We start from the raw sequence: 14,705 nt of genomic DNA, 5'->3' as shown, positions 1-14,705 counted from the left end.
TTAGTACAAAAAGCAAGTTTCCTTATTTGTAAAACGGGTAAGTACTTTGGTTTATTATCTTCAAATTTATGAAAGGAATAAACATTATCTTTGATATTTCCAGAGTATTGGCGATTTTTGCGGACCTCTAAATTTTGAGACAACTATCCCATATATGGGATATTTGCCTAATCCATGTAAATTATGTTTAGGATAGATGCCCCGTCGAGAAAGAGGACATTTATCCCGCAAAAACTTTGATCGCACATATTCGTCCCATGCAATTGCACAGAGACATTGCAACATGGTCAACTTAGTTGCAGTTGCAGAGTCTCTCGATAGATAAATAAAATAACATGTGTTTCATTCGCGAAAATAGAGTAATTGCAATCAAGGCAACGTGGCATCTATCCCAGTTTTACCCTACATATAGACTGTATGACTATTTTGACGACCGGTCTGGCGTAATGGGTAGTCTATTACTTATGAAAGCAGAAGACTATAAAAGATTGTATTAGATTCATAATTGTTACATATTTACCGTAACTTATTTTTAAAATGTGTTTTTCAATTAAAAGACACATCAAGATTGTTTACCAAATTTCTAATGCTAAAAAAAACGAAGTATAGTACAATATCATATAATTAAGCATGACGTTCATGGTATAATAATATACTCCGCCTGGTACTCTCTTCCGAGATTCGCGAATGACCTAACTGTCACTTGCCTACGTCATCATGCTGTTTACAGGTTCTCAAACTTTAAAATGTGGGAGAATTTTAACCAACGGTGAAAATTATTTTAACGGCATTAATTTTAAGTTATTCATGTAGAAACATAGTAAAATAAAACAAATCTATACTGCACTTTTCACTCCTACTCTTACAGTTCCGAATAGAGCAGCCAACCATTTTCGTAACAAAACATTAATTACCAAGCTTACGACGTGAAAAGTTTGGAAAACACTACGACTGCTGACACTGAGCGAGAAGGAAATAACAATTAACACGCGTTCGACAAGGACGGTCGGTCAGGGACAAAATGGCGGATTGTCAAATGTGACAGCGCTATCCTGTGTTGCCAGTAGTGTAAACAGAATTACCCGAACGTCTGAAATTTCTTTCGTGAATCGGAAGATATTGCTAACGAATAATTAAAAATGACAGTTTATTGTAAAATTTAAGATAAAATACATATAAATGAAAATTATTAAATTATAAAGAAATAAATTAACTTATTAACCATGGATATAATGTACCCATGTAACATGTTATGTTGAAATAAAGTGGCAATGTTATTGTGACGTAGGCAAGTGACACTCTGGGAAGAGAAGACCATGTTTTATTAGACCATGACGACGTTTTAAAATGAGAGTGTAAATAACTTCGATTGAGTGACATTTTATAACGCTATAACTAAAATGTATTATCATTATCAATATTTTCTTAGGTGCAGCATATGACCAACGAGATTGATTTGAAACCTGAAGATTTATTTTATTTTTGAGACAAACAAAATATTAATTAAGTGTTATGCCGGCGGCTGTACACACTCGTCGAGTGAGAGCAATACGAGTGTGTACTGTGTACATATTGCTTCTTTCTCGTCTCGTCTTGCCCTTTTCCGATTGGGTCGGTTTTTTGCCGAGACTTGCCTGCTTTCGGAGGGATTTGCCGGCGAGAGGCTCTCGACGATTGTATACAGCCGGCATTAGTTTATAAGTTATAATAAAAACCAATAATAATGATTAGTTTTTAAGTAATAATGGTGAGTTTCTTGCGGCGTTTCTTCTCACCAAATATATATTTCCGAAGCGCTGGTAGGCCGGACATGTAAAATTGTTTAAATAAATTCTATACTTTTATAACAAAATGTTTTATTTATATTCTTCTAAAAACTACAAAAAAAGTAAATAAAAAGAGTTAGTAAAGACTTAACTATTTTATCTATTATGTTATAGTCATTACCTATGCATTTTAATTTCTTGAACAGGTATAGGTTCATGATCAAGAGGAATCTAACATTGAAAGCTTTACTGTTGAAAGCAGAAACTAGCTACCTATTTCATTTAGTTGCCGACAAAGTGACACAATATTATTCGACTTAAACATTAATAACAAAAGTTTAATTAATAATATTACTTACAATATAACATTTAAAAATTTCGCGTTTGAACACATAGTCACATTATTATCGCGAAATTATTTTATCACCTTCATTTACCGACGTTTCGACACAGGTTCCACTGGTCGTGGTCGGTAAATAAAGTTAATAAAATAAATTCGCGATAGACCCGTCTATAAATGTGAGTTAATAAATATTACTTACATCGACTGGTTCACATAAGTCGGCACTGTAAGTACACGGATAAGAATAAGCTACTATGTAGGTACAGGGCCAACCAGCAAAAAACGCGAGCGTAGCGAGCGCGAATTTTTTGGAAAAAAATTGTGAGAGCGTGTTAGAAAGGCCGGGCCGGCCCTAAAAATTCGAAGTTCCCCAGTGAGGCGCGCTTTCATGCGAGGTCAAAACCGTGCTTCAGGACAAGCTCAGCTGGAGCACAGACGCCAACGAATGTACATTGTATTAAAAAGCGAGACCGCAGGCCGAGCTTGGCGCAGCGAGACCAAAGGCTAAGCTGAAGAAGAGGAGATTTGGAAGACAAACCAAAAATTGAGGTAGCCTCACTTTTGGCTGAAGGTCGAGCTCAGCAATCTCCACATTACTTAACAAGCCCAAAGCGTACTTATAACCAGCGAGGTGAGCTTTCATGCGAGGCAAAAGGCCAAGCTTCTAAAATCAATGTTGATATTTGTTAAAAAGCGGACGCTGAGGATCGAGCTGTAAGAAAGCAGCGTGCAGCGCTCTGACACGAACCAATCGTCAAATGTTACCCAACATAATATTTATCATATGTACAAGAGTTACTCGGAGGGCCGAAGTTCCATTGATGAGGTTTTAGGCCCTCAGGAGCCTGAAATTCGTGCTCGACATTACATACTTTAAAAGCTATAAAATAACATAATTTACATAATCATCTAATGATTGTGTGTCTGAGAAACTGATATTGGACATTAGGTACCATATTTTTTTCTTTTTGACCATATGAAACAAATATTTTTATTTGGCGCGCGTGGGGTCCCCTAGCCGAGGCGTACTCTGCCTTAGGGTTAATCCGGCCCTGCTTATTTATAATAATTGAATAATATGTAAGTTGTGTCCTATAATTTATCATTACCAATAAAGGATGTCTATGTCTATACTTATTACATAATAATATATCTAATGACACAAACCTTATCGAGCTTACTGTGACTAGGTCGATCTGTGTAAAATTATCCTATAATATTTATTTATTTATAGTAATACTAACAACTAGGGTAGAGCGAGTGGAGCGGCCGCAAAATGGCAAATGAGAAAAAAAAGACGGGAGTGTGGGGAGGGGGGGGGGTGGAAATACGCTTGAAAAATTCAACGAAGGGCGCCAAACCCCGATTTCGCTCTACCCTGATCACGGGTTCGGGCCGGGCCGGCGCTGCTAACAAGGTACTATTAATTAAGTATTAAGTACGCTATTTTTACTTTACACTATGCAATAAATAAATAACATTTACCTAATACTAATCTATCCAAGTCATATTAGCCCTCTTTACATCCTCATTATAATCATCTTCATTCAACCTATGTCGAAACCTATCTTCATTCGCATTAATTTCCCCTAAACTCTCCAACTCGGTTACAGACAATTCTTTAAACTTCTTCCCTTTCAATTCTTCTGGAACAACCTTAGAAACTTTTCCTGTTTTAAAAGCAGTACCATTTAGTTCATCGGCCATGGAATCTATAGCCCTGTGGAGTTCGTTTTCAGGGTCACCGTTCCGTCGGTTGAGAAAACCTTCGTTTTTGATTTTGGATTTCGGTTCCTCTTCAAACGCCTTGTTCTTGAATATCTGCAGGCCGCTGAATCTGTTCTTCTTCTTTTGTAACTGAGCCTGTTAACAGAAACATTCGGGGTGTAGAGTCTGTGCGGAAAGAGAAGTCGTGGAATGTATGGGGCCCAATACAATATACAATCCACGAGTCTTCTCTTTCCGCACAGACTCTATTAGAGTCAGACCGAGAAAAGTCTGCAGCGATTTTGATAGCCCACGTAGTGCAAGTGTCATTTTAAACGTCAAACTTCTATGAATTTATGACGTGTAATTAACACTTGCACTGCGTGGGCTATCAAAATCGCTGCAGACTTTTCTTGGTCTAACTCTATAAGCATTGAGATGTTCGCTCTGTGGCGCCGCCCTAGTGGGTGTGGGACATATTGCTTATTTGACAATAGCATAGAGAAAAAAATACATAGAGTGCTCACTCCATACATCAGTTTTAGTACCAAAAAGACTATTAGCATCGAGTAGCGGAACTATCAGTACTGCTACTTGACAATAGATGTAGCACCGACCGGAAAGTCTTATGCTGTTGAGATAAGACTTTCCGGTCGGTGCTACATATATTGTCAAGTAGCAGTACTGATAGTTCCGCTACTCGATGCTAGATGTAGACACTGAAATTAATAGTCTGAACTGATGTATGGAGTGAGCACTCTTGTCTTACTATATTTCTCTATGTCTATGGTGACCGTGACAGTTGCGTTTCGTTCGCTACGGAGCGTTAGCGATTGGCATGTTGCTGCCTGATTGGGTTAAGAGCCAACAGGAGCTAAGATTTAAATATTTTAGGTAAATATACCCGTCTCGCTAACGGAAGCGGCTCCTAACACTAGCGCGATAAGGACAAGGCGAAAAATCCTGCGTAAAAATATCAAAAATCGAGGTTTCGTACTCGACTGTTTCCTCCTCCAAAACTTAACCAATCGTAACCAAATTTGGAAATCTAAATGATTATGACATTATCTGTGTCGGACCGTTTTGCTTTTTTGACTAATTGATGTCAGTTTTGAATGGCACGCCTCTCATTGCCGCATAGTCAATTAGGCCATTTTGGCCATTTTTGAAGGGCTCTAGTGCCTTAAAAAACAAAAATATCAAAAAAAGCAAAACGGTCCGACACAGATATTGACAATATTAATCTGTGTTCAAAAATTCATTGCTCTAGCTTCAAACCCCACGGAGGAAACAGTCGAGTACGTTTGTATGGAGAAATTACCACTCCTGTTGGCTCTTAATGAAACTGACCTCGTATAGTTTGTCGACGACCAGACTGTGGCCTGTGTTGACGCCGATGCCGCCAACTTCTTCAATGCTGCTGGAGCGGTGGTAGGGCCGCAGGGCGGAGACGGCGCGAGACACCCCCACCTGGAATCAGTCATTCTTAGGGCTCCGTACCCAAAGGGTAAACACGGTTAGCTATTAGGTACTAAGACTCCACTGTCTGTCCGCGAGCCAGGAAAGACCATGAGGAGGTGGTGGGAAATGTACATCTGTCTGTCTGTCACCAGGCTGTAAGTATCTCATGAACCTGATGAACCGTGATAGCTAGACAGTTGAAATTTTCACAGATGATGTATTTCTGTTGCTGCTATAACAACAAATAGATCCTAAAAAGCACGGAACCCTCGGTGGGCGAGTCCAACTCGCACGCGTCCTTGGCATTTCATGAAATTAACAAAGTCTATGTTCTGGCCACGTCATAATGTTATATATGAGGTCCCGTTTTCATGTCCAGGCGAGAAAACGCCAGGCAGATGATAATGACTTACATGCTCTGTGGTTAAAATTAAATAAGTTTATGGCAAAAAACTAATTTTTGGTACAAGCTTTTTATCGCTGACTGTACTTTTACTCATCGAGACAATTCTAAAAACCCCAAAAACAGTTAAGTTGCCTTGTTTTATCACTGAGTTCCTATGGCCACTTCCTGACTCCATCATCAGATCAGCTCGATGGCACCATAATATTGCATTGTCACCCGACTTACATATTATGTATGCAAATTTTCAGCTTCATTGGAAGTCGGGAAGTGGGTTCTTAACTTGCAAGATTGAACCCGTACAAACATACATATATACATTGCAAGTTAAATAAAAGCTTGTAATAATAATAAAAATTCGTCTACTTCACCTGGCCATGTCGGATCCTGTGCTCCGTGAGGTCCGCGCCCAGCAGCTCCTCGTAGGGGTCCATGCGGATGGGCAGCACGCAGTCGATGAGCCAGAGCAGCAGCATGGTCACTATGACCCCCCAGGCCATGAGGCAGACCCCCGTGAGGGCCTGGACACCCAGGAGGTACCAGCCGCCACCTGGAAATATCTACAGGTAAATAATTTTGGACAAAAAATTTACCGACTTAGAATAAAGTTTGAAATGCCATTCAGTGTAATTTTTGAAACTTAGCTCTCCTGGCGGAGAACCTACTTTGTGGTTGTTGTTTTGTGACCTACCTTTGAACAGCCCCAACCTCCCGTTGGTGGTATCCATTGGTATCGGGTTATCAGCAAAAAGACCCACGGCCAACACCCCTGGAAAAATACATTATATTTAATTATAACCTTGAAAATAGAAGGCCAAGCTGCAGGAAAGCAGAGCTTGGAATTGAACCCATGACCAAATGTAAGCGAGGCCTAAGGCCAAGCTGCACATAGGGTTGGCCTGGAGTTTTCCTGCGAGGCACGTTCAGGCAAGGCCGAGCTTCTGTAGAGCTAAGTTCGGACAAGAACCAATGGCCAATTATTTTGAAAAGCAAGGCCAAACGCTGAGATCTGCGGATTGGAATGTAGGTATAAGGCCGAAGGCTCGTGACGTCTGCAATGATTTATAACTCAAGATAGGTTATAGGCGCTCCAAAATTGTAGCGCTTACCTTGTGACAAATTGTACAAGTTGCCTTTAGTCGCGGCTGGACAAGCTAGAAATATGCACTTGCTAACGAGCTCCCGCACACCGAAAGAGAAAGAGACGAGCTTATGTTTAACAACGAGTGTGAAAAAGATGGATGGAATGAGAAAATTAATAAAATATAACAGATTTGTTCGTAGGCACAGAAATAAATATGGAAGTATTTTTTGTGCTCCTCAAGTATGAGTGTAACCTATCTATGGTTATATAATACCATTGGACGTCTGATCCACACGTAGGTAGAGCAGTTATAGCAATTTCAACCTTAATTTAACTGGAAAACAGTGAATTTACCCCAAAGTCCACAAGCACCGTGGACGCTGGATGCTCCAACCGGGTCATCAACTCGTAGTTTATCAAATAGCGGCGTGGTGGCGCAGGCTATGGCGGCACCGATTAGACCAATCAGGATGGACTCCCAGGCGCGGTAGAGGAAGCAACCCGCTGGAAATAAGGTTATCATAATGAATAACTGGTGACTCTCTGAGCTGTACCTACACCTGACGAACCTCCCATGTCTCAACTCCCTCCTCATCTGCACTAATTATGATCTGTGTCTGCGCGTTTCCCCAGAAATTTCTTGCCTGACACAGCTAAACTTTGAAACCTACGGTAATTCCGGACCGATACGACCTTCAAACCTTCAAGAAAAGTACGCACTCACACATTAAATACTGGCAACGCACTTAAAACCCTTCTGGTGTTGCGAGTATCCTTAGGCGACAGTAATCGCTTAACATCAGGCGATTCGTCTGGTCGTTTAGAAAATCGCATAACAAATTTAAGCGTCAGATAGATTTTTTGGCATTTAACCTCTAGCCCATACGTCAAACCTTGCCAAGCAAAATGAAATTTTATTTTGTCAACACAAAGTTCAAATTAGAATGGAACAGGAGACCTTTTTGTAGGTCTCTGGGCGGCTAGAGGTTAAGAACATTGTGAGTTCGCTGTGATAATGACTCAACGAAGCCGGAGAAACAGATTATTGTTAGAGTCTGTTCGGAAAGAGATGAGTCGTGGAATGTATTGGGCCCCATACATTTCAGGACTCTTCTCTTTCCGAACAGACTCTAACAATGTAGTTCTTGTAACTACTAAGGCTGGTTTTAGTGTCACGCGGACCGTCCGTGCAGATTGCCAGATTGTATGAGAAAGCTGTCTGCGCGGACGGTCGTCCGCGCGGACCACTCTAAAACGCTCCCTGAACTTAATACATATTGGTCCGTGTGACACTAAAACCAGCCTAAACAGTTCATACCCGTGACGGACACCAAGGAGCCCAGAACACTGTTAATCAGCTCCATCACGTCTGCCTTCCCCTTGTTCTTAATCAGAGTGAATCTGAAACACCATTTTAACTAAGTTTAGCTGGAAGATATCCCTTTTACGGATAAATACGCCTTTCGTACATTTTCGTCTTTTACGTGCATAGACTAGGAATCCTCTAGACGGAGTTTAGAGCAATTATTTCATGAAACCGATGCTGCCAAAAATACTGAGGTGCGGGGGACGAGGTGAGCGAGTCCCGTGCCGTGATTGGTCCGTTCAAAGACACGGACGTCACACAAAGACACTTTGACTCGAAGATGGAGTAAAACTACCGTATATTTGTGGCAGAGGGTACTCCCTCTACCGCGCTACTATGCTCAGTCTAGAGGATGTCTTGTCTGTGTTTACATGTAGCCTACACTTACAATAGACCGAAGCAGCCTCCTCCGAATGATCCCATCATTGTCATGACAGCGGCGCGCGCGGCGTACTGCCATTTCGCGCCGCTCACCTGAAATTTATAACAATAATATTTATGTACCTATAGTTATTTCACCCGAAGTAGGGTAGGGGAGGGTGGGTCCGGATTCTCTGCCTCTCTCTTGCCGTAGTCGACCGGCCAGAAAGGAGTTTGTTATGTTCCGTGATGGGAAAGACGGGTTAATATAAGTAGGTATATACCTAGGTATAATTTATTTTAAATGGTTTAAGTGTTTAAAAGCTACCTTCTGAAAGAAACATTCTTTACGCTACTACTTAATACATAAACTTCCTCAAATGGTGCATAATTTATTAATTAAATACGTACCAAGCCTCAGAAAAACACATTCGCGTGCAACAAAACTGTCATTTAAATCAAAATGGCCGCCATTTACTGCAAATGGCCGCCAATCTACATTAGTAAATAGTATAATTTAGCTAATTGACTTCGTAAATATCTATTATTCAATGTCCTCGACTTTGAAATGTGAGTTAAGATGTATTACGGTTGTTACATGAATTGAAAACATGTTTAAATAAATGAGGTTAGGTATTTGTTTGAGATCGTGAAGAAAATTACGTAACTGACTTTGCAAATTTTATTTCTAACGATAAAATTTAACTTTGTTTTAGCAGCGCTTACATTGTAAATAATTACTAAGGCCTGCTTGCACCATCCCACTAACCCGGGGTTAAGCGGTTAAACCGTTGACGTAGTGTCAAATTGTATTGGTAACCATGGTAACCGGTTAACCCCGGGTTAGTGGATTGCTGCAAGTTGGTCTTACTCGTAGAGTTCGACTAAGCTAACTCAGCATTACGACGAATTTGACGTGACAAAGTGTGAAAGTTCCACAATTAATCACACTTTGTCATTGCAAAATTTCATTTTGAAACTTACCCCATATGTACTCCCAGAGTTGAAAGCGAGCCACCCCCACCACAGCACAAAGGTGCCCATCACTGCGTTGACGGGGTTGCCGAGCGGCAGCGGGGCGGTGCCCTTCGCGTAGCGACCTAGTCGGGGGCCTAGCATGAGCGCTGAGGCGAAGGCTGATGAACCACCTGGGGGAAATACAAGTTTTTTTTTAACACGTAACCTTAAAATGTGTCCACTTTACTCCAAATATACTGCTTTACACCCATTAGTTAGGTACCAATAAGATGCACAGAGCCAGAGCCAGCGATGTCCACGGCCCCTAGTCGACTCAGGAACCCATGGGAACCCCACACTCAGCACGCTATACACTATCCATTAGTTACCAATAAGATGCACAGGGCCGGATCCAGCGATGTCCACAGCCCCTAGTCGACTCAGGAACCCATATGGGAACCCCACACTCGGCACGCTATACACTATCCATTAGTTACCAATAAGATGCACAGGGCCGGATCCAGCGATGTCCACAGCCCCTAGTCGACTTAGGAACCCATGGGATCCCCACACTCGGCACGCTATATATCCATTAGTTACCAATAAGATGCACAGGGCCGGATCCAGCGATGTCCACAGCCCCTAGTCGACTCAGGAACCCATGGGAACCCCACACCCAGCCTGCTGGCACGCAGTATACTATTGTGTTCAAGAATGAGAAGAGGCAGTAGGCTTTGAAATTGCATCTGAAATAAAAGAAAAATATCACTTTACTGGGACTACAAAATTTACTATCGGCCCGATTCGAACTTTAAGACGCTTACGTCAATTAATAGATATAGAAACGATATTGATTAGATATGTCAGTGTCAAATGTGACGTTTCTTCAGACAAAAACGTCACTTTTGACACTGACACATCTAATCCATATCGTTTCTAGATCTATTAATTGACTTATCTTAAAGTTCGAATCGGGCAGTATCGGCGCGATTCGGAAAATGAATAAGATATTCACTAGATATGAAATAGTAAAGATATGTGTTCCACGGAAAAAGGTACCATTGCCCCGGCTGAATATATGAGCGGCGTTAATAATAGCGTAAGCCCCAGCCGCCATAAGGTACCTTTTGCCGTGGAACGTGACATATCTTTACTATTTCATAGTGAATCACTAATTCATTTCCCGAATCGCGCCGTATGACAATAACCCGGTATACTATTCTCTTTGGTAGGACAAAATAGTATGTAGGTATTATCATGCCGCGATCAGAAAGGGATTAGAAATAACAGATTTCCATACACTTACGTCAAAATCAATATGGATTGACAGCTATCTCAATCCCTTTCTAATCGCGATTCAGTAATACACACCTCGGCCAGCAAAATAGGAAATCCTCAGATCACATATAATGACAAGCAAAGGTCGACAAACATATGTAATATACTATTTAGCACTAAGTAGCATAGCCCAAATAAGAATATTAAAAACTATAGTTTTCCTGTTTTTGTTATTACCTTGCAAAGTGTTCGTAAAACTACATAGTATGCTTAATTCTTTGTAGTTTATGTTAGAAAACTAATTTAACATTTAAACTTAACTGTATTTTATTGTTAGTCAAGTTCCTTAATTACCATAAATCGAGGAGTTTATTTTATTATTATTTTAACGACTTAGTTTTCTAATTTAATTTTTAACAAGCAGAAAATCTGCGAACGATGCTGTTAAGCTTAGAATAAATTTAAAAGTGGAAAAATTACTGTCTTGGGTGAGACTTGAACTCACGGCCTCTGGATCGATACTCCAGTGCTCTGGCATCTGAGCCACCAAGACCTCATCCATAGCCAGCAAATCTTTCCACCATATATGGGTCCCTTGACCCCCAAAAAAATATTTTAGACTTCGTATTCAATTTTAATTATTTCATTCCTTCTTTTCTTCATCTTAGGGCCGATACAACGATGCAACGCGTTGCAACGCGTTGCATCGTTGTACCTGCAGTTCCCATACCCATTGCAGTCGCGTTGCAACGCGACTGCAATGGGTATGGGAACTGCAGGCCAACTGCACCGTGCAGTTCACATACCTATTGCAGTCGGGTTGCAGTCTGTCTGTATATCGGCTCTTAGAAAAGTAATTGAATTCGGAAAGAAAATAAATCTTATACCTTTTATTTATTTATATGTAGGTATATATATTCAAGGATCTCGGAAACTGCTCTAACGATTTCGATGAAATTTGCTATATGGGGGTTTTCGGGGGCGAAAAATCGATCTAGCTAGCTCTTATCTCTGGGAAAACGCTCATTTTTTAATTTTTATACGTTTTCCTAGCAAAGCTCGATCTCCCAGATATTATTTTTTATATGATACTATACTAGCGACCCGCCCCGGCTTCGCACGGGTTAACAAATTATACATAAACCTTCCTCTTGAATCACTCTATCTATTAAAAAAACCGCATCAAAATCCGTTGCGTAGTTTTAAAGATCTAAGCATACAGACAGACAGGGAAGCGACTTTGTTTTATACTATCTATGTCGTGATTTACTACTATTTTCATACCTTTCAGCCATAGCTCCGCTGACAATAGTAGTGGCCGTAGTAGCGAATGACAACTGAAAGAGGAAGGAGGCAAAAACGGGCCCCATGAGCGAGTCTCCCACCGGTGGGTCGATCAGGAAATCGCCCACGCCGATCACGGGGTTCGAATACGGACCCTGCCCGAATGACATGCCGTAGCCGAATATCCAGTAGGTTAGGCCTGGGGGCAAAAATATGGGGTCAATTTGGGACAAAATGGGCGTTTTTAGGGTTCCGTACCTTAAAAGCAAAAAAACGGAATTTATAGGATCACTCGTGGGAGTCGTGCGTCTGTTACAGCCTATTTTCTAGGAAACTACTGGACTAATTAAGTTGAAATTTGGTACACATATGTAAATTAGTGAGCCAAAGATAGACATGTAACGTGAACAAATGAATTTTAAATATGGGGGGCACTATTTGGGGGTAAATGAGAAAGTTAAAAAATAAAGTTTTTCAAACTATATCGTGTTATAATTATATCAAATGAAAGAGCTCATTGTGAGAACAAGAAAATCGAAATTTCGTTATCTAACCTCTCTATCACTCTTGCATATTCGAGCGATAAAGAGGCAGAAACTAAATTTCTATTTCCGCGTTTCCCGGTAGGCCCTTGTTAACAAACCGTTTTGTATGAAGAAAAAACCGGTTCCGAGCCTGGAGTCAACCTTTAGATAAGTGGTATAGGTATGGCTATTTATAGATTGCCTAGCTAGACTTTACGCCACCGGTCATTAAGAATCTCTGATTAGGCAGATTTTCCTGTAAACTTGCAATGCCGGTAGAAATTATCTTGTTCTCCTCGTAACATTGATCAAAAAACCGGACAAGTGCGAGTCGTATTCGCCTACTGAGGGTTCCTTACTTTTAGTAGGTATTTGTTGTTATAGCGGCATCAGAAATACATCATCTGTGAAAATTTCAACTCAACGGTTCATGAGACAGCATTATGTCTATTTTGTATGGGATTTTGAACAGCGCGTTAAGCGGGACGTTTTGAAAACTCAAAAGTCAAAATCCCATACAAAATGACACTTAACGCAAACGCGTACGTCACGTTACTTACGTTATAGGATGAAATCTAAAATATAGAATTAGGTACAATCAAAAGGAAAATTTCAAAAAAGAGGACTTACCACCAAGAGAGATGTCTGCCAAATTCTTCATCATAATGTTTGCCTCATTTTTAATGGACACACAGCCAGACTCCAACATACCGAAACCTGAATGTATTTATAATTCAATGGAATTAATAAAATAAATTATTAAAATTATTTTAATTTAGAATAGAATAGGCAAGATTGAATTTGAACTGTCTCGAGTTGTGGCTCTCAGAGCGTTTTCACATTGTCCGATACAACGATCTTGCTGCTTTAAATAATAAATAAATAATAATATAAATAAAAATCATTTATTTCAGACCACAAAAATCCATAATACGTTAGTCGAACATGTACATGCAGGAACTTGTAATTTAGACTATGTTTAAGCTAATTATTAATTTGGTTTAGTATTTAGTTTTGTGGCTCCTAATTTATTAGGGAGACGCGCATTTTAAATATGGGTTGTCTACTAACGATTTGTTAAATAAATATTACATTCAATATCATTAATTAAAACCAATAAGTTAAACTAAATAACACGGAACCCTTCGAGACCACGCGCCTTGTCCGAAATGTCTAACACAAGATTAATCGTTTTAAATGGGTAGGTAATATGTATTTAAAACATAGCTAAAGCCTCTCTTTACGTGTTTTACGATTTACAAAAACACATTAAATAAATTTCATTGACATTATTGGCAACTATCCGTATATATTTATTTATTTATTATATTTAAAAATAAAAACGCTGGTGGCCTAGCGGTAAGAGAGTGGGACTTTCAATCAGGAGTTCGCGGGTTCAAACCCCGGTTTTTAGCAATGAGTTTTTCGGAACTGTACGACATATAATTTGATATTTACCAGTCGCTTTTCGGTGAAGGAAAACATCGTGAGGAAACCGGACTAATCCCAATAAGGCCTAGTTTCCCCTAGGAAAAATATATAAACTAAGTGACATTGTTTTTATTGGAACAAAACTTAAAAAAACATGACTTTTAGAAAAAAAACGGGAATTTTTCTGGGTTCTTTCAACCCTAAGTCTGATCCGCTACTTGAATCTTTGCTTGAAGCTGAACAATAAATTCTGTATGTCCTTACCGGTCTGCATAGTAAATATGATGAAAGACGATGTCAATATCCAGTTTGTATCTTCTAGATCAATCTCGAAGTTCCCCTGAAGGTTGACAGAACTGTTCCCCAGCAGGTCTGGAGACCGTAGACCTATCCTCGGCTCTGTCAGGTTCCAGTCTGTTCTGTTCTCGTCCATCTTGGAGTTGAAATTGAATATGGAAGTTTAAGAAGACGAAGAACAGTTTATTCAGATAAAACACTGTTAGGAGTTCATGATGACTTTTATGAAGAATTTAACACAATATTTTTGTTTAAAAGTCTTTTCAGAAACACGCAAATCTTTCTTTATATATAACTTTAAATAGGTAATTATATTTTAATTTAAGCGCTATTTAAAGGATTTTTTTACTCAAATAAGCGCTCAGTGAATACTTTTTGTACTAAACATTAAATGACTTTATTTATCTAATAAAATCCGCTTTTAACTGGACAAAAACTTAAAAA

At 39.8% G+C, this 14,705-nt stretch overlaps 1 protein-coding gene across 1 annotated transcript; it reads right to left on the bottom strand.

Moving 5' to 3' along the window:
* Positions 1-3,532: 3,532 nt before the first annotated feature.
* Positions 3,533-14,424, bottom strand: LOC134659133 (putative ammonium transporter 2). Its single transcript, XM_063514758.1, has 12 exons — positions 14,229-14,424; positions 13,164-13,250; positions 12,010-12,208; positions 10,048-10,193; positions 9,475-9,638; positions 8,519-8,604; positions 8,083-8,165; positions 7,119-7,268; positions 6,372-6,449; positions 6,052-6,230; positions 5,167-5,286; positions 3,533-3,972 (listed from the first exon to the last, which is right to left on the bottom strand). Exons 1-12 carry the CDS (start codon positions 14,395-14,397, stop codon positions 3,601-3,603), a joined length of 1,833 nt encoding a protein of 610 aa, XP_063370828.1. The 5' UTR covers positions 14,398-14,424; the 3' UTR covers positions 3,533-3,600.
* Between the last annotated feature and the right edge of the window lie 281 nt (positions 14,425-14,705).

This window comes from Cydia amplana, chromosome 24 (genome assembly GCF_948474715.1).
Source record: "Cydia amplana chromosome 24, ilCydAmpl1.1, whole genome shotgun sequence".
Classification (NCBI taxonomy): Eukaryota; Metazoa; Arthropoda; class Insecta; order Lepidoptera; family Tortricidae; genus Cydia; species Cydia amplana.
The sequence above is the reverse complement of the archived record's forward strand: the minus strand, read 5'-3'. Positions and strand labels throughout refer to the sequence as shown.

What these genes read in the sequence shown, in the direction of transcription:
- LOC134659133 (XM_063514758.1), bottom strand. Translation starts at nt 14,397, where the DNA reads ATGGACGAGAACAGAACAGACTGGAACCTGACAGAGCCGAGGATAGGT. An exon ending in CATATTTACTATGCAGACCG is followed by an intron (nt 13,251 to 14,228) that starts GTAAGGACATAC and finishes AAATACATTCAG; the next exon opens with GTTTCGGTATGTTGGAGTCT. An exon ending in GAGGTTGGGGCTGTTCAAAG is followed by an intron (nt 6,231 to 6,371) that starts GTAGGTCACAAA and finishes AGATATTTCCAG; the next exon opens with GTGGCGGCTGGTACCTCCTG.